Raw genomic sequence first — 21390 nt, 5'->3', positions numbered from 1 at the left:
TACAATAACCTATTAAACATTAAAAGCTTCCCTAAACAGGGCTGCCTTTAGATGTCTTCTAAAAGTTTGGTAGTTATTTTTCTCTTTGACATCTGGTGGGAGGGCATTCCAAAGGGCGGGTGCCACTACCGAGAAGGCCCTCTGCCTGGTTCCCTGTAACTTGGCTTCTCACAGCGAGGGAACCGCCAGAAGGCCCTAGGCGCTGGACCTCAGTGTCCGGGCAGAATGATGGAGGTGGAGAAGCTCTTTCAGGTATACTGGGCTGAAGCTGTTTAGGGCTTTAAAGGTCAGCACCAACACTTTGAATTGTGCTCGGAAATGTACTGGGAGCCAATGTAGGTCTTTCAAGACTGGTGTTATATGGTCTCGGCGGCCACTCCCAGTCACCAATCTAGCTGCTGCATTCTGGATTAATTGTAGTTTCCGGGTCACCTTCAAAGGTAGCCCCACATAGAGCACATTGCAGTAGTCCAAGCGGGAGATAACCAGAGCATGCACCACTCTGGCGAGACAGTCTGCGGTCAGGTAGGGTCTCAGCCTGCGTACCAGATGGAGCTGATAAACAGCTGTCCTGGACAATAAACAGCTGTCCAAGCCAGTTCTGTAACATGGAGCAGCCCATCCTTTTCTAAACTTTGAGCCATTTGTAACATAACACCCCTATGCCCAAATCATGAACCAGGCCAGCAGGTATTCCATTTGGACACCTAAAATCACCCTCCATATCCAACTGCAAAATGAAAATATTTCTTCTCTCTTTTTTTGCAGTTTTAGAATTCTGCCTGGCAATCGAACATTTAGGGTAAAGCCCTCTGAACAACAGGAAGTCTGCAGTCCTTATAGATAATGCAGAAGGCTCCATCATTTATTTACTTGGAGTATTTCTGAATTGCCTTCCTGCCAAGGAACCCCTTGTGTGCTGTGGTGCATCTCAGGAGACATGGAAGAAGTCTCCCCAAAACACAGGGGAGATGCAGCATTGAAAACCCTTGTGCTGAGGCAGCTCCTCCTGGCATCATACACACTGTGGCAGCTCTTCTGTGTCACCAAGATTGTCTTAGGCAGGGAACCAAAACAGCAGCACCATCTGACAGATGAGAAGATTCCTGCTAGATCATTAATCACTCCCTCTAATAGCAAACTTGGATGATGAGTGCTGACAAAAAATGGAGCTAGAATGAGACCTCTGAGAAAGAGGGAGGCATTCATTTACACAGGAGAGCAGGCGTTTGCAGATGTAGAAACAAAACCTTTTAAAAAAAAACAAAACCACTATTGGGGCCAAAAACCAAAGGAACCTCAACACACACACAGGGAGAACTGGGTGTTTGTGGTTCGAGGACCCGACCCCGCGAAGTGAAATGAAGACACAAGGACACGTGATATAAGGTTAATGGGCTAGAAAAGGCCACAACTTTATTGATTACAGCAATGAAAAGGTATTGGCTTAGGCATTGGATCGAAACAAGTGGGTTTATTCACCAGTAGGTGGAGCCAGTTGATGCTGATCCAACTATAGGCTCACCTCCTGCTGTCACCGAGGGTCGTGCCATGGCCTCCCGCCAAGCAGGCATCGGACAGAATACACGACCGCCAGATTCCTTTAACGGAATACCCCTAAACATTGAAGGCATAGGCGATGGCCACACCTAGCACTTCGACACACCACAACACATTATTCCAATGCCTAACCTACCCACCAATACCACAAAAAGTTGTGACGATTGCTACGAGGTAGGCGAAAAAACCAAAAAGCCTAATGCCAAATGGAAAAACTCCTACCAGGCCCCCCGGACAACCAGGGCGACCAACCTAAGGTCCATAGCAAGGCCAATGACCTAGGCCCTAACTAAAAGGGAGTGGAGGGTGGGTGACTCGCCACGGGACGACGATGAGGAATGAGGCCAGGGAGAGGCTAGTGCTGCAGCAAAAGGCTGCTGAACACGCCCCCTCTGTGGCACCTGGTTGGATGGCCACAGGAGGGGGCGTGAGCACCAGCCAGGTGAGCTGGAGGCAGGGGGCAAATGCCCCCCTGCTGGGCGGTGCTCGGGCTCCCGCCCACAACCACTCCCCTCTCTTTCAGGGAGGAGAGTCTTTGTGGTTCGAGGACCCGACCCCGCGAAGTGAAATGAAGACACAAGGACACGTGATATAAGGTTAATGGGCTAGAAAAGGCCACAACTTTATTGATTACAGCAATGAAAAGGTATTGGCTTAGGCATTGGATCGAAACAAGTGGGTTTATTCACCAGTAGGTGGAGCCAGGTGATGCTGATCCAACTATAGGCTCACCTCCTGCTGTCACCGAGGGTCGTGCCATGGCCTCCCGCCAAGCAGGCATCGGTCAGAATACACGACCGCCAGATTCCTTTAACGGAATACCCCTAAACATTGAAGGCATAGGCGATGGCCACACCTAGCACTTCGACACACCACAACACATTATTCCAATGCCTAACCGCCACCCGAGCCGAAAGGCTCGCCGCCAATACCCTCAAAGCTGTAACCAATCCCAGATGCTTTGCTGACACTAGCTAACCAAATGTTGTTCCCCAGATTCGATAGGTGGACACCGTCATTCCGGTATAAAGCTTGGTTGCCGATCCGGATACGGTCATGATAAATGACTCGGCCATACAAAAAGTGCACCCAACGGGCTATTGCATGATTTAAGAGTTTCCTGGGTTTTTCAATGGCCATACAGTTCTGCACACCGTGCCACACAAGGGCCAAAAACCAAAGGAACCTCAACACACACACAGGGAGAACTGGGTGTTTGTTGGAGAAGTAAAATAGAAAATGGGAGGGAGCAGAGAATGTTCTGCTTGAGCTCCTCACACTTTTTGCAAGTTGGCAGGAAGCCTGAACAGGAGAAGATCCTGACACTGAGGTGCACTGTCCTCCATGGTGCAGGTCCTACATGTGCAAACACACAATTCCTTGAAGGTAAGGTGGGTGTTGCACCTTACCATGCGTAAAACCATACTCAAAAACACATTACAGAGCAGCTAAAAAAGCACCAAGTGTTGCTAAACTACAATTCCCATCACCCCTTGCTATTGGCCGTGCTTGCTAGGGATGACGGAAGCTGTAGTTTAGCATTACCTGGGGGGCTGCAAAGGCTCCCCATTCCTATAATAAAATATTAAACACCACTTGCGAGTTTTAAGTTATATGTACCATCCATTCATTGACTGGATTCATCCCATCTGATTAATCCTACCCAGTCAGACGCCATGGGAGCTATAGTGACTGAGTACCCAGGAAAGCTGGATTCCCCAAGGGTTGTTGTTGTTGGCAACTGTCTGTCTTGAGAGACAATGGAGTGCGCCTCCGGGGATTAAGTCAAACCACTGGAGAATCACAGCGCTGATTCTCTGCGGCTGCAGAGACTCATAGCTTGTAACTGCTGCCTCCTGCATTGCTTTTGCTGCAGTCCCCTCTCTGGGGCACAAGCCTTGGCAGTGTGTATGAAGGTCCTGGGCTACCCAGAGAAGAAGACAACTTTCAGCCTCACTGATGTGGTCCAAACGGAAAGCAGAGCAATATGCTTGGCACCAGCCTGGCTGCAGGAATTGCTGGAAGAAGGCGAACAGGGCACCATTCAACCATGTTAGGGACTCCATTCCAGATGTGGGTAGGATTTGCTCCTTAGCCTTCTTCTCCTAGATATGTCCTGCAAGGCAGTGGGTATAGATTTTTCCCCAGGGTTTACTCCCGAAGCCTTTCCTGTGAATGAGTTCCCCAAGGGTACTCAGCAATCATAGAGTCATTTTTTTTTTAAAAAGAACCCTTAGGATGATGCTTTGGGATCAGGAAATACAGTACATGCCATGGGCATATTTTGGAATCTCTGCAGTGTACAGGAATCCTGTTGCTGCAGAAGACTCAGCATCACCCTTGAATTCAAGTGTTTAAAGTTAATTTAAAGTGCTTTTCCCAAATTCCAATCCGATTGCTGTGCAGGGCACCTAGATCACCAAAAGGAGCTAAAGTACTGGGGACACCTTGTGGCTGCTAGAATGAAGTTTATAATTTTATTTAAAATGCAATCCCAGTTGCTGCTGCTGCTGCTGTGAGAGATTGCTGAGGGATATCACCCACAAAGCTAATCTGTAAGACATCATGGGAGCTATATGTACTCAAATGGTCATTTATTTATTTTTGCTTGGTAGGAACATAGCAAGCTGCCTTATATACCAAGTCAGACCCTTGGTAGGGTGTCATTCAAAACTGTCGATGCTGACAGGCAGTGGAGCTCCAGGGTTTCAGGTAGGGGGCATTCCTAGCCATACCTGGAGATGCCAAGAGGTTGAACCTGCATGCAAAACAGATGCTCTACCACTGAGCGATGGACTTTCCTGGTAAATAAAATTCCCCGCTGGTACTATAGGGGATTTGGGGTGTTGTCTGTTTGTTTTTTGGGGTTGTTGTTTTTTGCAGAAGTCCTCTGATTTACAATATATTCTAGTTCTTTGTCCCTCATTGTTTAAATAATAATAATCAAATGGTCAAAAGCAAAGGCCTCTGTAAATCACTGCTGTAGACCTAGGCAAGTTCATGCGAACATTCCGTACCTATAAGATCCCAGGTGTAGCTCACCTTTACTGTGTTCAAGTGCTGAGCTGAAGTAATGCTGAATTGTAAATGCCAAAACTTTCTCCCGCTATTTTCCTGACTGTTTTTCAATCAATTAATTTTAAACCAACTGCATTCAAAAGTTAACATAATTTCGGTGAAATTTTCACAGGGCGGGGGGAATGCAGAGTCTTTCGTCACACATTTTTGAGATGTTTGAAGCTTGCCTGAAAGCAGGGACATCTTAACCGTTGTCTCTAGTGGCACGTGGCGCCACAGCGCTGGGCTCCCAGGGACGCCGAGCAGACTCTTTTGCTGCGGCTCTGTGTGAGTTAAGAGCCAAGCGAGGCACTGGGGCGGCCACCAGGCTCCTCCCTGTGTACCTGGGATTAGCATAGGGCTGTCAAGGGGCCAGGCTGAGAGAGGCTTTCTCCAGCTTCCAGTGAGGCTCTGAGTCCCCGCCAGGCCCCGAAAGGATGAGGAGACAAAGGTGGCTGCGGGTGGGGGGAGAGCCAAGGACTGCGTCCCTCCCAGCCCCACGTCCCCTTTTGCTGCCTCCTAGGCAGCTCCCACACCATCCCTATGGGCAGTGCCAAGAGACTTCCTTTGTTGCTGTGCCTGCCCCCACCTGCTGCTTGGCAAGAGGGAGTTTTAATAGTTGGGTATGTGGTGGGGAGAGGGACGCGGGTGGCGCTGTGGGTTAAACCACAGAGCCTCGGGCTTGCCAATCAGAAGGTCGGCGGTTCGAATCCCCATGACGGGGTGAGCTCCCGTTGCTCTGTCCCTGCTCCTGCCAACCTAACAGTTCGAAAGCACGTCAAAGTGCAAGTAGATAAATAGGTACCGCTCTGGTGGGAAGGTAAACGGCGTTTCGGTGCGCTGCTCTGGTTCGCCAGAAGCGGTTTAGTCATGCTGGGCACATGACCCAGAAGCTGTGTGCCGGCTCCCTTGGCCAATAAAGCGAGATGAGCACCGCAACCCCAGAGTCGTCCGCGACTGGAACTAATGGTCAGGGGTCCCTTTACCTTTACCTTTATGTGGTGGGGTATGATTTCTATGGAGTGTGGCTGATAAGGGTCCCCTGCTCTCCCCTCCCCACGAAATTAAAAGGGGAGGGGGAGCCGTTTCTATGATGTGGGCTGGATGAAGCATTGTAGTTTGTGCGTCACCAGCCATCTGTCTCCACCCTTCACCGCTTGCCGACCACTTTTATATGCGGTATTTCTGATCTTGCAACCCAGCCTTGCGATTTCATTTTGCAAAGGTCACCTTCCTGGGGCAGGTGATAATTAAAAGCAATGTAAAGGTATCATTTCTGCAGCAATGATAATCCTATGTAAATGCACCTGAGAGTAAGCCCCATTGTTTAGAGTCAGATTTACTTCTGAGTAGTGCTGCAGAAAGGCATAGGATATGGGAGAGGATGTCTGTCTTTCTTCTCTCACTGCTACCTCTCCCCCCCCCACTTCCAATTTTATCTATTTATGCTAGTTGAAAGAAAGCTTGTGCAAAACATGACAGTGTAAAGGGACAAAAAGGGGCATGTGGATGCTGGGAAGTGGGATTATTATTATTATTTGGGTGTCTGGGTGTAATCTTCGATACCTCCCTCTCTATGGAGGCGCAGATTACAGCTATAACAAAGGTGGCATTTTTTCATCTCCGCCAAGCTAAGCAGTTGGCTCCTTATCTCTCTCGCCCTGACCTAGCCACTGTGATCCACGCGACGGTCACCTCCAGACTGGATTATTGTAACTCGCTCTACGTGGGGCTGCCCTTGAGACTGACCCAGAAACTCCAGAGGGTGCAAAATGCCGTGGCGAGACTCCTTATGGGGTCTTCGCTGCGAGATCATATTCATCCAGTACTATACAAGCTGCACTGGCTCCCGGTGGAGTACAGGATCAGGTTCAAGGTGCTGGTTTTAACCTTTAAAGCCCTATACGGCCTAGGACCCTCGTACCTACGGGACCGCCTCTCCTGGTATGTCCCACAGAGAAATTTACGGTCTGCAAATAAAAACATCCTAAAGATCCCAGGCCACAAAGAGGTTAGGCTGGCTTCAACTAGAGCCAGGGCTTTCTCGGCCGCGGCTCCAATCTGGTGGAACGCTCTGTCACGAGAGACTAGGGCTCTGCGGGATCTGACATCCTTCCGCAGGGCCTGCAAGACAGAGTTGTTCCACCAGGCCTTTGGTCAGGGCGCAGCCTGACCCCCTCCTCTGGCAACCCGCACAGGATTTTGCTTGATGGTTGCCATTAATCTGATTTTAATTAATTTTATAATGAATGTTTTTAGAATGTTGAATTATTTTGACTGTTGTTAGCCGCCCTGAGCCCAGCTTCTGCTGGGGAGGGCGGGATATAAATAAAATTTATTATTATTATTATTATTATTATTATTATTATTATTATTACAATTTATATACTGCCCTATACCCCAAGGTCTCGGGGCGCTTGAGTGAATAAAATCAAAATATAAAACCACAAAATACATAATCAAAATAAAAACAACAACCCTAATAACCTCCCACTCCCAAAACCACATTTTAAAAGGGCAGAGGATCATCACAACATTTAAAGTAAGACAATTAACAGAGCCACTAGTTGGAAAGACCATGATCTCAGAAATGTCAGCAGGATTATTTATTGGCAACCAAATTGGCTGGGTGCTTTTCTGATATAGTTAAGCTGCAGCCTAACTGTTTACTGGTTCTTTGTTTATGTTAAGCGTGGTGTCAGCTCCCTAAAAAAAGGTCAACAACCCAGGGGAACCTTTCCTTTAAAAGGTCAACAACTTTGGGGTCGTCCCCCCCCTTAAAAAAGGTAAATTCTTGGAAACGGGGGGGGGAGGGCACTGGAGGGATCTTTGCACCACGGCACCAGATATGCTTAAGACGGCCCTGCCTGCAAGTGTTCTTTCATTCTACAAGTCATTTCACCAGTGGCCTGCACTGTGCAGTCTTCCTTTCTGCAGATGCTTAGAAAGTTGAGGTAATTGTAATCTTAATTTTAGCGTTTTAACTTTTGTACGTTTCTTGCTTCTGTTTTATCTTTTCTAAACCCCTTTGTGATATATACTTTTACAATCAAGTGGTGTATTATGCAGGAATAGAATAGAATAGAATAGAATAGAATAGAATAGAATAGAATAGAATAGAATAGAATAGAATCATTTGCTAGAGCTGGAAAACCAGTGAGATAAAATGTATGAAATCATACATGGAATCTGTGGGGTTTGCAGCCAAATCACAAGTGCATGTTTTGCTAGGACCCTCTGTGTGAGGCCACTTCCTTTGCCTTCTCAGCACAATTCTGTAACAAATATGATAATCCCTTACACTTCCTTCTGCCTCTGACATGTGTTTGAGGCAGGCATGTGTCTGGGGCTTCAAGTATGCACGCATGCGCACGCACACAGAGACACTATTTTGAGACTACCAACTTTTATATTATGGTAACTTAGAAGTATTTTTCTGCACACTACTTTGATGCATTTGCTGCCTTCATTGAAATGTAAGTAAAACCTTTTGCTTATCTTACTGAAAATGTCTGGTTCATTCTCTGCAACGGTGGTGAAGAGAGGAAGGTCAGCAGATCACAAATAAAAGAGTATAAAACACTATAATTTTGTAATTCTTAAGCTTCAGCAAACTGTAAAACATATAAGTGTTTTTGCTCAGCTACATCGGCTTCTCAGCCTGATTACTTTTCTATTTCTCCCACACATGTGTATAGGAGGTTTAAATTTTAATCTACAGATTTAATCCTCAATCCATCTCCCTCAAAGAATCTAGGACTTTTTACAATGTTCCATCAATATGCTGGACTGCTGCCCAAATAATTGTTAGTATTCCACACTACAGCACCTCAGCACCTCCTTTCTTCATCATGTGATGCAGTTTCATCAGTCTGCAGCTTGCCAACCTATACTGAATAATGGACAAATAATGAAGTCAGTGAATAATGAACTGCTGAATAACAAATGTCTTCATGCCTGGACTACAAAAGAAAAATGATTTCTTTCCAAAAAAAAATTGTGGTAACAAATACTTGCAGGATTTCTGTTTAAAAAAAAAGCTGGCCATCATTTTCAGCAAAAACATTTGCTTTGAATATTTGAACAGCATTGCTATATAATTAATCTTTCCCCTTCCATGGGCCACTAGACAGCCACTATTCTGCTCAGAAGCCACAGCAACAGCTCAAAAAGGAATCCTGCATGTAGGAAGACACCCATACTGCCATTAACGAGGAAAATGTTCCATGCCCTTGCTTGTGCTCATTGCTATTAGGGATGGGTAAATATGTTGATTTCGCCTTCTCTTTTTTCCAGTCTCATGTTTGGTTCTCCACATTTACAATAGATATAAAGTAAAGGTAAAGGGACCCCTGACCATTAGGTCCAGTCGTGGCCGACTCTGGGGTTGCAGCGCTCATCTCGCTTTATTGGCCGAGGGAGCCGGCGTACAGCTTCCGGGTCATGTGGCCAGCATGACTAAGCCGCTTCTGGCGAACCAGAGCAGCGCACGGAAATGCCATTTACCTTCCCGCCAGAGTGGTACCTATTTATCTACTTGAACTTTGAAGTGCTTTCTAACTGCTAGGTTGGCAGGAGCAGGAACCGAGCAATGGGAGCTCACCCTGTCACGGGGATTTGAACCGCCGACCTTCTGATCAGCAAGTCCTAGGCTCTGTGGTTTAACCCACAGCACCACCCGCATCCCTACAATAGATATAAATCCTCCCTAAAATTCATGAGCATTTTAGTGGGAATTTATCCTAATATGCACAGGTTTGTGTGCAATTTTGCATCTAGGAGTGGTGGTGATAGAAGCTAATAGTGTTCTTTAAAATGAGTAACAAAAGTCCCAATAGGTAAGCAAGAGAAGGAACAAGGATTACCAAATGCTATGGAAGGAAAGGCATTATGCAGAAAACATCCTTGCCTATGGATGTGGTGAGATCATTTGGAGACTCAGGGCGTTGACATTGCCCATCAACAGTTAATACCTGGATAGGAGACTAATTAATCACCCAAATCACGTGGTCACTTTCTTTCCCAATAGAGTGGCAAATTTATACAGTGCTTTTTTGTGATAGCACCAATCCGTAGAGTACCAGCACCTCTTTCTTTGTTGCCCTCGGCACCAAAAATGTGATTTACTGTATTTTTCGCTCTATAAGATGCACCAGACCATAAGACGCACCTAGTTTTTGGAGGAGGAAAACAAGAAAAAATATATCCTGAATCCCAGAAGCCAGAACAGCAAGAGGGATCACTGCTTTCGCTGCGCAGCGATCCCTCTTGCTGTTCTGGCTTCTGGGATAGCTGCGCAGCCTGCATTCACTCCATAAGACGCACACACATTTCCCCTTACTTTTCAGGAGAGGAAAAATGAGTCTTATAGAGCAAAAAATACGGTAAGTGATAGTAATAATTAGCTCTCCCCCCCCCCCCTCTCTCTCTAATATGTGCATTTTCATGCACACACGTTTATGTACACATTTTTGGCTGGAGAGCTGCATTGCAAAATTCAGGTAAGTGTGAATTTCGAAGTATGGCTGTTTCAGTTTGCACATAGTTTTGGAAAGTGTGAATTAGGAAAGTTTATCTCTAAATGTAAACTGAATCCAATTCTTCCTCCATCTCTAATCATGATGCCCCGCCAGAGAAACTGAGGTGTCTGGGTCAGGACTGTGCAGGAGTGCAACTAATGTCTGGCCCAGCACACCTGCACAATATTAACACAGCTGTGTTGCCCTCTCTCCACCACTCCATGCTTCTAGTGGTCCATTTGCCCTTTCTCCTTTTCCTTTTTTAGTTTCAAAGCTCTGCAGGCATTTATTCATCCATTCATCATCTGACGAAAAACAACAACAAAAAACAAGTGTCCCTTAGACTACCAGTTCTCCTACCTCAGTCTGACCCTGGAAAGAACTCAGCACAGACAGGGGACACCCAGAGCAGCTCCTCTTTGTCTGCACTGCCAGAGAGGGGGGAATTGAAGAACACTTTCCTAGCCAAGTTCTTCTCAGGCTTTCTGGCAAAAGGCCTTAAGGGTCAAGCTACAAAAGAGGCTCATTGCATGTAAGTAACAAACATGCAGAGATAATAGAAAAAAGAGGAATATCAAGATGATTGGAAGAAATTTAAAGATTATTTGAATATATATTGTAACATTAAATATTAGTAATTACTTGAAAGTACCAAATAGGCCTAGGATTAAATTAGGATTAAATAAATAAATGAGAAATAGAATGTTAAGAAAAGTTAAGAAATGTGATTATAATTGGAATATTGTTTTTTGAATAATGAATTGGAAAACTGCTACATTCAATTACAAGGAAATTCAGATGGAAGAGATTAGAGGAAGTCAAGTAATATGTTTATGAAGTTGGAAGTTTGACTAATTAATAAATTCTTATTGTATATGTATATGTGGCTGTATCCTTGGTTATTATTTGTTATATTTGTCTTATTTTTATTTTTTATTTTTTCTTATTTTTGTTTTATTGATTGTATGAAACTTAATAAATATTATTGGGGGGGAGAGATAATAAGAATAGTAATAGTAATACAGTTGTACCTTGGTTTTTGAACAGCTTAGTTCACAAACAACTTGGAACTCGAACGTCGCAAACCCGGAAGTAGGTGTTCTGGTTTGCGAACTTTGCCTCAGAAGCTGAACGTCTGGCACAGCTTCTGATTGGCTGCAGGACACTCCTGCAGCCAATCGGAAGCCGCACCTTGGTTTCTGAACATTTCAGAAGTCAAACGGACTTCCGGAATGCATTCTGTTCGAAAACTAAGGGACGACTTTAATAGTAATAATAGCAGCAGCTGTTGGGAGGCAGAAGAAATGGGACCATTGGATTTTTTAAAATCACACCTCCCTGCCATGGTTACAATGACTGCTTCCACCTCCCAAAAGAGCTACTTTCAGCCCATGAGGAATGGAGCTCCTGTTGATGCTGTACACAGTTTGGGCCTTAAAGAAAAAGGGTAAGGAGACAAAATCCTACTGCAAGAAGGTAAAAGGCCAATACTGGAATACTGTACTTCTGTCCCAAGCCATATGTCCCTACAAGTTGGAAATGGAGCAGGAGCTAAGCCTTGAGCAGCAGATCACCACCCACTTTAATAGACAATAATGCACATCACAAATATGTGGAAAGAACAATGATTTTATAGATGGAATGGGAAGCTCCCTAAAACCCATGCAAGATAAAATGCTTCTGTGACGGTGTTAAGTATTTCCATCCCAGGCTTCTGTCCTTCCAGTCCCACTCCTGGAAGATCTCACAAGAGGAACATTTTGGTTTGAACCATCTCCTGTGGTTGTGCCCCCAGAGAAAAGACGAAGCTGAATCAGCTTCCACCACAACGTCTTGGGAGAACTTTCTTTCCCTAGCAGCCACCACGGATCCTTCGGAAGGGGGGAAGGGGAAATCAGCTCCTGGGTCCCTCTCTCCTTGGCCACAGGCAAAGTCCAGGATTGTCCAATGCAGAAGGGGCTTGGTTTCCTCTAACAGTGAGAATCCAACTCAGTCAGCATCAGGAGCCTAGTTTTGGAGGCTGGAAAAGATTGTCTTGGGCACATGCCTTGGGGCAAGTCTTCATCTGGACAGACAAGTTGATGGAATCTCTGAAAAACAAAGTGGGAAGAAAAGAAAGTGGAAGGAAGATTATTTCTCTAAGCAATCAAAGTGTCACTCTGTAGAAACACACACACACACACACACACACGAAGCTGCTCTATCCTAAGTCAGGCTACTGGTCAATCGAGATCAGGGTTTCCTGAGTCCATTAACCCCCTGATAAGCTTATAAAGTTGTCACCAACTCCAAATTCTTCTCCAACTTTTTATTGTTATTATTTTATAATTCAGAAGAAACAAAAAAGCCCTCTTCCTCCTCCAGCCTCCCCCTGCCCTGCAGAAATTAAAAGTAAAGCAATTAAAAAGTGAAACAAGTGAAAATTGGCATTTTTATCAAATAAAAGTATTGTTCCAAAGGACTCTGGTGGCAGGGTTCTGTGCCCATGCTCATTCAGTGTTGCATAGGTGATGAAGTCATGTCAAATAGTGGGGAGGAAGCCTTTGGAGTTTTTACCCCATCTCCTTTCCTGCACATACGCTGTTAGTTTGTCTATATCAGGTCCCATAACTGAGAACACCATTCCAAATTATTAGGAATGGTACTGAAATAAAGTCAAGAAATATCAACATATAATCAACATTTATTAATCAATCAATCAATCACCATAACTAGGAATCATAACATGTAGAAAAGAAGAAATAGAACAAAGCAGCATGGGCTGAGAATACTGTTGTATTGTGTAATTTAATACTGAATAAGGCTTTTGAAACTTGCTATGAATTATTTGGGGGGTAGAGAAAGAAACTTGAAATGGCTCTAAGAAGGCACAGCTCCAACTACGGGGGAGGGGGGTTGCAATCACCCCACACGGCATTCATGATACTGCAACTTCTTCAATAGCTCTGAATAGTGGAAAACAAATTTAAAATATCACACAGGAAATACATGAAGTGTTTTCTCTGGAAGTCAATAAGCAGAGAAGGAGGGGAAGGAAGGGAGCTAGAGAGCACTGCAAAGCGAAGCTCTCAAATGGTGACATTTAAAAAATGCTGTGCAGTCAATAACAAGCTCACAGGAAGGCAGTTTTCATCTGCCTAGCCCTCGAGCCAAGCGGAGCTCGATAAAGCCGTGAACTCCTCTTGCCAGTAACTGAATGATCCTTGGCAAAAATTAGTGCAATGTCCCCGTTAATTACTTTTGCAACACAACAAGCCGGCCTCCAAAGTGCACCGCGTCAATAGGCTGAGTAACCAGCAAGCCTCCCTCGCCCAAGCAGCCTCTCAAAGTCCAGTTCTTAAACACAACAACAACAACCTCACCTCTCTCAGGGAGCCCTTGATGGTGGAAAGTTTATAGACAATCCAGAGCGGGATGCAGATCATGGATGAGAGTCCCAGCAGCCAGCCCACCGTGTCTCCCCACCATGGGTACACGTATTTCTTGTTGTATGTCAGTGGGGTGTATTTAATGAGAGAAAAGAGAAATGTAGCCTGGGGAGAGGAGAGGAGGAAGGGTTAAGCACACCATCCGTCACTAAGTCATGTTGCTCACTTTATGGCCAGAGCAAAATGGCCTGTGACACAATGAGAACCTCCCTGACCAAGATTTCTGAGTTCTGCCCAAGGAAATACTTCTCCCGATGACCCAACACACACACACAAAATGCATACACACATACACAGTAGGAGAGGTAGGCAATGTGGTTAGTTTCCAGATGTTGTTGAACTACCACTGGCTGGGGAAGAAGAGTCTCAGAGCCCAACCATATCTTGTTGGCTACCCGCAGCATATAGATACCATCAGGGCCGAATTAGGTGAGATGTGCAGGGGCAGCCCAATATGTTTTGCCCCCTGAGGCAAAGCAGAAAGTGCCACTCCCCACTTCCCCACTCATAATATTCATGGCTGGCCAAGCTTTTTGGCATCTGAGGCAAAAAATAATAATCTCATAGACACCTCTCCCATAGCAGCAGATGTATCATTATCACCATCCATTAAATAACAAAGCATTTGCTGCCGTTTCTAGACACCCAAAAATTAGCTGCCTGGCACCCAAAAATTAGCTGGAACTCTGCCCAATAGTATAGGCTGGCCTTGGTGATCCACAATCAAATATCTTCCCAGGCCCGTTGTCAGGGGTTGGTGTAGTCAGGCACTGAATGAGGCCCCTGGAGCTCAGAAGGGCCCATTTTCTTCTGGTGAGTGGCAGCACTTTTGATTCCGATCTGCTACAGTCACCTGCCATGGCCAATTACCCACAATGCAATATTTGACCACACATTGCATTTTGGGTAACAGAACCTGTCTTTCAACTTCTGCCCCATTTATTACCCACCTCCATCAAAATTAAACTATTATAACTCCAGCACAAACATGTAACAGTAGACGTGGAAAAGGGCCAATCCCATAACTGTCAGGATGTTGAACTACAGGACATGAACCAACCTGCATCCAGTTTTGGGTTTAGGCATCCTGAACTTCTTCTGGATTCTGTCTGTTTCCACTTATGCAGAATCCTATCATTATCCCCCAGTTCCTTGAGGAACCACACACTGCAGTACAGTAAAGGTAAAGGTACCCCTGCCTATACGGGCCAGTCTTGTCAGACTCTAGGGTTGTGCGCTCATCTCACTCTAGAGGCCGGGAGCCGGCGCTGTCCGCAGACACTTCCGGGTCATGTGGCCAGTGTGACATTGCTGCTCTGGCGAGCCTGCACCAGCGCAGCACACAGAACGCTGTTTACCTTCCCGCTATAAAGCGGTACCTATTTATCTACTTGCACTTTAAGGGTGCTTTCGAACTGCTAGGTGGGCAGGAGCTGGGACCGAAAGACGGGAGCTCACCCCGCCGCGGGGATTCGAACCGCCAACCATATGATTGGCAAGTCCTAGGCACTGTGGTTTTACCCACAGCGCCACCCGCGTCCCACCTGCAGTACAGTACAGCAAGAATAAAGACTATCTGTACCCCCATTTTGGAAAATCACTGCCCACTGCCCCTTTGCCCAAGTGCACTCTTTCCTGTTGTGCCTCCTGATCAAATGACTGGGATGTCTAACTCACCACGCAGACAGCTGGAGTGATGAATAGCCAACAGTATTTGATGACAGCCCATGGCCGGTAGCCAATCATGTCTTCGATGTTATCATAGAAACGGTCAGCGCCTGTGAAAAGCAAAAAGAGGAGAGGGAAAGCAGTCTGCTAGAAACATATGGTGGGGAGAAGGAAAGGCTAGCAGCACCTGTTTAAGGTATCAAAGCAATGATTGGCAACTTCTCTGGCCAGTAAGGCAATATAGGGTAGGCCAGAGAAGTGACATCAAGGTGCCTCATTCACAAGGAGTTTTTCTAAGGCCTCTTCAGTATTATTGCAGGTATATTCTGCAACATGCTCTTGACATTATTATTATTATTATTATTATTATTATTATTATTATTATACCACGCCCATCTGTCTAGGTTTCTCCAGCCACTCTGGGCAGCTTTCAGCAAAATATAAAAACATAGTAAGACGTCAAACATTAAAAAATAATAGTGCACTAGTGTTTTAGCATTGTTCTGCAATGTTTGACCGATCCTCCCACGTTGTTGCTATCTGGAGGGGCTACAGTGCAACAAAAGCAGGATGAAAATACAGTGGTACCTCGGGTTACATATGCTTTAGGTTACATATGCTTCAGGTTACAGACTCCGCTAACCCAGAAATAGTGCCTCGGGTTAAGAACTTTGCTTCAGGATGAGAACACAAATCGTGCTCCGGCGGTGCAGCGGCAGCAGGAGGCCCCATTAGCTAAAGTGGTGCTTCAGGTTAAGAACAGTTTCAGGTTAAGAACGGACCTCCAGAACGAATTAAGTAGTTAACCCGAGGTACCACTGTAAACCAGGGCACTTGTGATATAAAAAGTTATGAGATTTCAGCAGGAAGTTATGAGATGTGTACTGATTGCAAATGAAGCGATACGACCACCTCAAACCCTTTGCGGGTAGAAACGATATTGAAAGAGGCATCACTTCCAACCACCCCATTAGTATTGTGAGCACAAATCATTAATATGTGTTAAAAATGACATCTTGGGAAGCCCCTCGTCTGTGGTTTTAATGCCTGCTTCAGAAACAATAGAGATGTGCTCTTAAAACAGTGGCATGTTTTTCCATCGCATTTGCACTTACCATATACCCATCCAATGCACAGGGTTTCAAAAATGGCGACAAAGAGCAGGCACATCCCACTAGCAGCATAGTAGTCAAACAGTTGGAAGACATACATCCCACCCTAAGAAGGGGAGTTAAGGATGCAGAAAGAAGGAGACAGAGGAGAGAAAGCCAAGGGTTGTAGTTAGTGCACAGAGCTTCTCTTCCCAAGCAACCAGTGACAGCATGAATTCTTCTAATACTGATCTAATATTCTAATATTGATCTAGTATAGCTTTCTACTGATCTGATCTTCAATACAGTGGTACCTTGGTACTCGAAGAGCTTGGCTCCCGAACAAATCAGCTCCCGAACATCGCAAACCCAGAAGTAAGTGTTCTGGTTTGCGAACGTTTCTCGGAATCCAAACGTCCGAAGCAGCTTCCGCCTGAGTGCAGGGAGCTCCTGCAGCCAATCGGAAGCTGCACCTCGGTTTTTGAACAGTTTCGGGGGTCGAACGGACTCCTGGAACGGATTAAGTTCAAGAACCAAGGTACCACTGTATAGTATAACTTTCTTTTATCTAGAAACCTCCTCTCCAAATATCAGTTTGGGAAATAATCTTATCTCAACTTGGCATTTCAATACAGTCTCCCTTTACACATGTGGATAGACAAAAATTACATCAAAACCAAGAAACAATGGGTAATGGCATCCAAACAAAATCCGAACATGAAGCCATGCTTTAAAATTGGCTACCAGATTCTGGCTTGTTTGGAAGCCATTGACCATAGTTTCCAGTTCAGACACAATGGGAAACTGGGGTTAACTGCATCCTGGCTTACTCATGCAAAGGGAAAATCAAAGTGATTGCAAACAGAGCCTGTGGTGCAATGGGTCAGTGCAACCTTCTGTTAACCAGAAGGTTGGTGGTTCAAGCCCATCCAGGGACAGGATTCCTGCATTGCAGGGAGCTGGACCAGATGATCCTCAGGGTCCCTCCCAACACTACAATTCTATGATTCTACAATGGTCCACATCTTGGCTTATTAAGCAGAGATATTTATCATCCACTGGGCCATTATTTGGTATTTGGAGATCCTGTCAGTGTATCTTATATTGGCAGTGGACGCCATCTGCTCCCTCCAGATTCCTGTTGTTGCTTTTTCCTTCTTCGCTGCTGCCAAAAAATATCTGAATTTAGGGGAAACCACTGTTGCTCCAGTATCAACTCTGAATTCCCCTCTCTGCAAAGGTCATATAATAATAATAAGTAGTAGCATAACATAGGCCCTAGTGGCTGTTTATATGTATTGCACTATTTAATGTTAAGTACTCTACGCAGCAACTGGTGTGCATGTTGTGGGGAGTGGGGTCCAAGATGGATAATAAGTAATTTATTGTAAAAGTCCGACCCCAGGGACTATTCCTTAAATACGCTACATCATGATGGAAAGCCAATGTCTCTGGAATGCAATTTTAGCAATGTTCTCCTTTCAGCCTCTTGTTACCACGAGACAGAAAAGAGACGATAAGTTATAGTCTGGGAATGCAGAAGTATGCAGCAGGCCTATATTTAAGCCTCCACATGGCGAGAAACTAGGAATCTAAGGTATCCAGGAGGACAAGCTACAAAAACTCTTGTGTCATTTCATGCCTCTGTAGAAAGCTGGAAAAGAGGGAGCTCCGCTGCACAGATGTCCATGCAGTGGGTGGCAGCTGTTCATCTCCATCCAAAAGGCACCTTGTCAGCCTTCAGAAGCCCATAGGGTAGGTGGGTGTGGGGTAACTTATTTCGGTCTAAGGGCCATATTCTCTTTGGGGCCAATTTCCAAGGGCCACATGCCAGTGGCGAGCAGGGCAAAAGTGGGCAGAGCAATTAATGTAAACGTTAGTCTTGTGCTGTGAGCTAGTTTCTCAGACACCCCTCTCTCTCCTCCATTCACGCAAGCAAGAGGCATTGTCAGAGCTCAAGGACAATGCCCAGCCAGGCAAAACCACTCAAAGGGAGCGCAAGGCAGGAACAGTGAGAGGTGAAGCCGGGGAGGTTTGCATGGCCTGGTCCTTGAAGGTCAGCTAGAGAGGCTTGGAGGTTATATTCAGCCCCCAGGCCTGAAGTTTCCCACTCCTGCCATAGGACATGACCAAAAAGGCAATTCCTGATAATTCACAACACAACAGTGGACCTGCGGTTCATACACTTTCACTTAGTTTCTAGACATTATTATCAGAAGTCTAAGAAAAAGTAGGCTTGAGCATGAAGATGTAAGTCCTGTTTTCCAGAAGACCTGGGAAATCTCAACAAATAATATTTTAGTCGTTCCATTATGCTTTCTGTTCTGGATTGTTTACTATTAAATTTGTGATTATTAATTGTTGATGTTTCTAGGCAATGTGCATAAATCAACAGAGAACAATTTATATACAACCAAGGCAGCAAAATCACAGTTTTTGATATATTTCATGAAAGGTGCTGATTATTGTATGTTTTTCTTAAATCTTCAAAATTAACCAGCATTAAGAGGGGAATATCTGTCATAACAAGGAACTCAACTGTGATGATACATATTCTAGCAGATAGTAGGATACTTTCTTAATATGGCTACCTTTCAGGGGTGCCAACTTGAATAAAATATGGGGGGGCAGATAAGACCCACCAAGCATAATGGATCACATGACATGGTGCATGCAACCATTTGAATGGCAATGCCCATCAACTGGGGGGCAGCCCCCTCAAATATTTTATTGGTGGGGGCAAACACCTCTTGGCCCCTAGGAATTGGCTCCTATGCTACATTTCATGATTAGATAGTTGGCTGTCTATGAAAACCCAGGCTGCAATGTTGATTGATTACTCAAACCGACTGATAAAGTGCTGGTGATCAGTTAAAGGCAGGGCCTAATTTGTTGCCTCTTCATCCAGGGGTGGTGAACCTTTGGCTCTCCAGATGCTTCAACTCCTCTCAGCCTCAGCAAGCATTGCCAGTGGTGAAGGATGATGGGGACTGTAGTCCAGCAACATCTGGAGGGTCAAAGGTTTCCCACCCCTGCTCAAATCCTGCTTGAGTCTCCCTGGTATCTCCTTGCCTTAACAGGGCACTCCTCCCATTATGAAATGGGAGACCACAGGGTCCTCTGAGGTGACTTCCATTTCCTTACGAGAGGGATGTTTTGAGGGGGAAGTATAGCAATTTGTTCATTTTAGTGCCACTGGCACCCATGGGGCTAAAAAGAGTTTGTTGTATTTGCAATAACAGCAAACCCTCTTTCCCTCCCTTTTTATGCAGAAGTTATATAAGCAAAGGAAATGCAAGTTCCGATACCTCTGTGATCATGACCAGTCCCACGAGGAACGAGAGGATGGACACAATAAGGATTAGCATTTCTCTGCGGTTCTTTTTCCGGAAGATTCCAGGATACATGTCAACTAGGGCCGTCACCAGGCTCTCCACACAGACAAACTAGAGAGATAATTTAGGCACCCATCAGCAATTTCCTATCACCGAAAATCACCCAATTTAGACCCTCCCTTATCATTCAACTCAACAAGTTATCCACAAAGTATCGAACATAACATGGCCCTAGCAGTTGTGAGGTGGAGAAGAATTTGAGGGCTTCTAATGCTTGCCACACCTTAAGACGTGAGCAGACCGGGTCCCCAAAGCTTGATTCCAGTCCTGAGCCCAACCAACATGAACAGAATTTTTACCTTCAACACTGGCTGCTCACCCAAGCAATGAATTAATTGCAGGTAGCATTACAAGTTCTCCTTCAGACAACAAGATTCCAGCCTCCTGCACCTTCCCCGGCAGATGATGAGTTGGGTAAGCACACCAAGACAAGTCTAATCAGGTAGGAAAAAATGTATTTCATGCCCTGTTAGGTCTGTCCGAGGCCCTTTTCCTCAATGTGAAGTTGTTGTTATCACCCACAGCAAAAGAAGCAAGCTGTCTTCTGCCTCCCAGGCGGGAGGTTAAGTTCTTGGCTGAACCTACCCACTCAAGGCATTGTTACCTGGCTGTCCAGTCCCAGCAGAACCACCATGATGAAGAAGAAGCAGGCCCATAGTGGTGAGAAAGGCAGCATGACGACAGCTCGTGGGTATGCTATGAATGCCAAGCCAGGCCCTGTCGAGAGAAAGTGGCTAAGTGAGGTGTGCTGGAATCAGAGAGTTTTGCGAAGAGGTGTTATGAACACCCGGCAGGCAGTGAGAACAATGACAAAATGTAAGCCACATTCGCCAAATTATATTTATAGGGCAGTGAAGTCCAGCCTCTTTCCTGGATCTTTGTTGCACTGCCATGCACAGTATTAATAAAGAAACAAGGCTGCTAAAGTGTTGGGTACCATCTTCAGCAGCAAGTAGAAGAAGAAGAAGAGTTTGGATTTGATATCCCGCCTTTCACTCCCTTTAAGGAGTCTCAAAGCGGCTAACATTCTCCTTTCCCTTCCTCCCCCACAACAAACACTCTGTGACATGAGTGAGGCTGAGAGACTTCAAAGAAGTGTGACTGGCCCAAGGTCACCCAGCAGCTGCATGTGGAGGAGCGGAGACGTGAACCCAGTTCCCCAGATTACGAGACTACTGCTCTTAACCACTACACCACACTGGCTGTGGGCACTGCTACAAGAGAAGGGGGGAGGGGGAAGAGAAAAGGTCTCCCCGTCTGATTTGGCTCTCCCTTTATAGAATCAAGGCACGTTGCCCCCGCCGCCCCAAAAGCGCAGTCACATACAGCATTCTAGGATGCTGATGATCGTAATGCTACTTTTCTGCATAAACCACTCACCTGACTCAGCTACCTCAGAAATAGGCACTCCCTGCTCCTGTGCCATAAAGCCCAAGATGGAAAAGATTGCAACACCAGCCACAAAACTTGTCCCACTGTTCAAAAAACACAGAGCAATGCAGTCCCTAGGAAGAACAGGTGAATGTCAGAGCAACAAAACAAACCATACATCTAGTGAGAATGAAAGATTTATAAAGACGGGCAGCCAATAAATGATAAGCACCACCCAATAGCCAACAAGACTGAAGTAATCAAATGAAGATGTGTCCATCTTAGGGAAATCACTAAATTA

The 21390-nt window shown here is 45.4% G+C and overlaps 1 protein-coding gene across 1 annotated transcript in view; it reads right to left on the bottom strand.

Annotated features, from left to right (window-relative positions):
* Positions 1-11749: 11749 nt before the first annotated feature.
* SLC6A13 (solute carrier family 6 member 13) overlaps positions 11750-21390 on the bottom strand; it is a 43482-nt gene continuing 33841 nt past the window's right edge. Inside the window, exons 9-15 of the mRNA XM_083700445.1 lie at positions 21099-21223; positions 20323-20435; positions 19632-19769; positions 16348-16450; positions 15242-15342; positions 13499-13669; positions 11750-12226 (exon numbers count right to left, since the gene is read on the bottom strand). Coding sequence (XP_083556571.1) covers positions 12107-12226; positions 13499-13669; positions 15242-15342; positions 16348-16450; positions 19632-19769; positions 20323-20435; positions 21099-21223 — 871 coding nt within the window. The 3' untranslated portion in view covers positions 11750-12106. The remainder of the gene's footprint in view (positions 12227-13498; positions 13670-15241; positions 15343-16347; positions 16451-19631; positions 19770-20322; positions 20436-21098; positions 21224-21390) is intronic.

Source organism: Podarcis gaigeae (assembly GCF_964106915.1).
Source record: "Podarcis gaigeae genome assembly, chromosome: 10".
Lineage (NCBI taxonomy): Eukaryota > Metazoa > Chordata > Lepidosauria > Squamata > Lacertidae > Podarcis > Podarcis gaigeae.
Note: the sequence above shows the minus strand (reverse complement) of the source record. Positions and strands in the feature narration are given on the sequence as shown.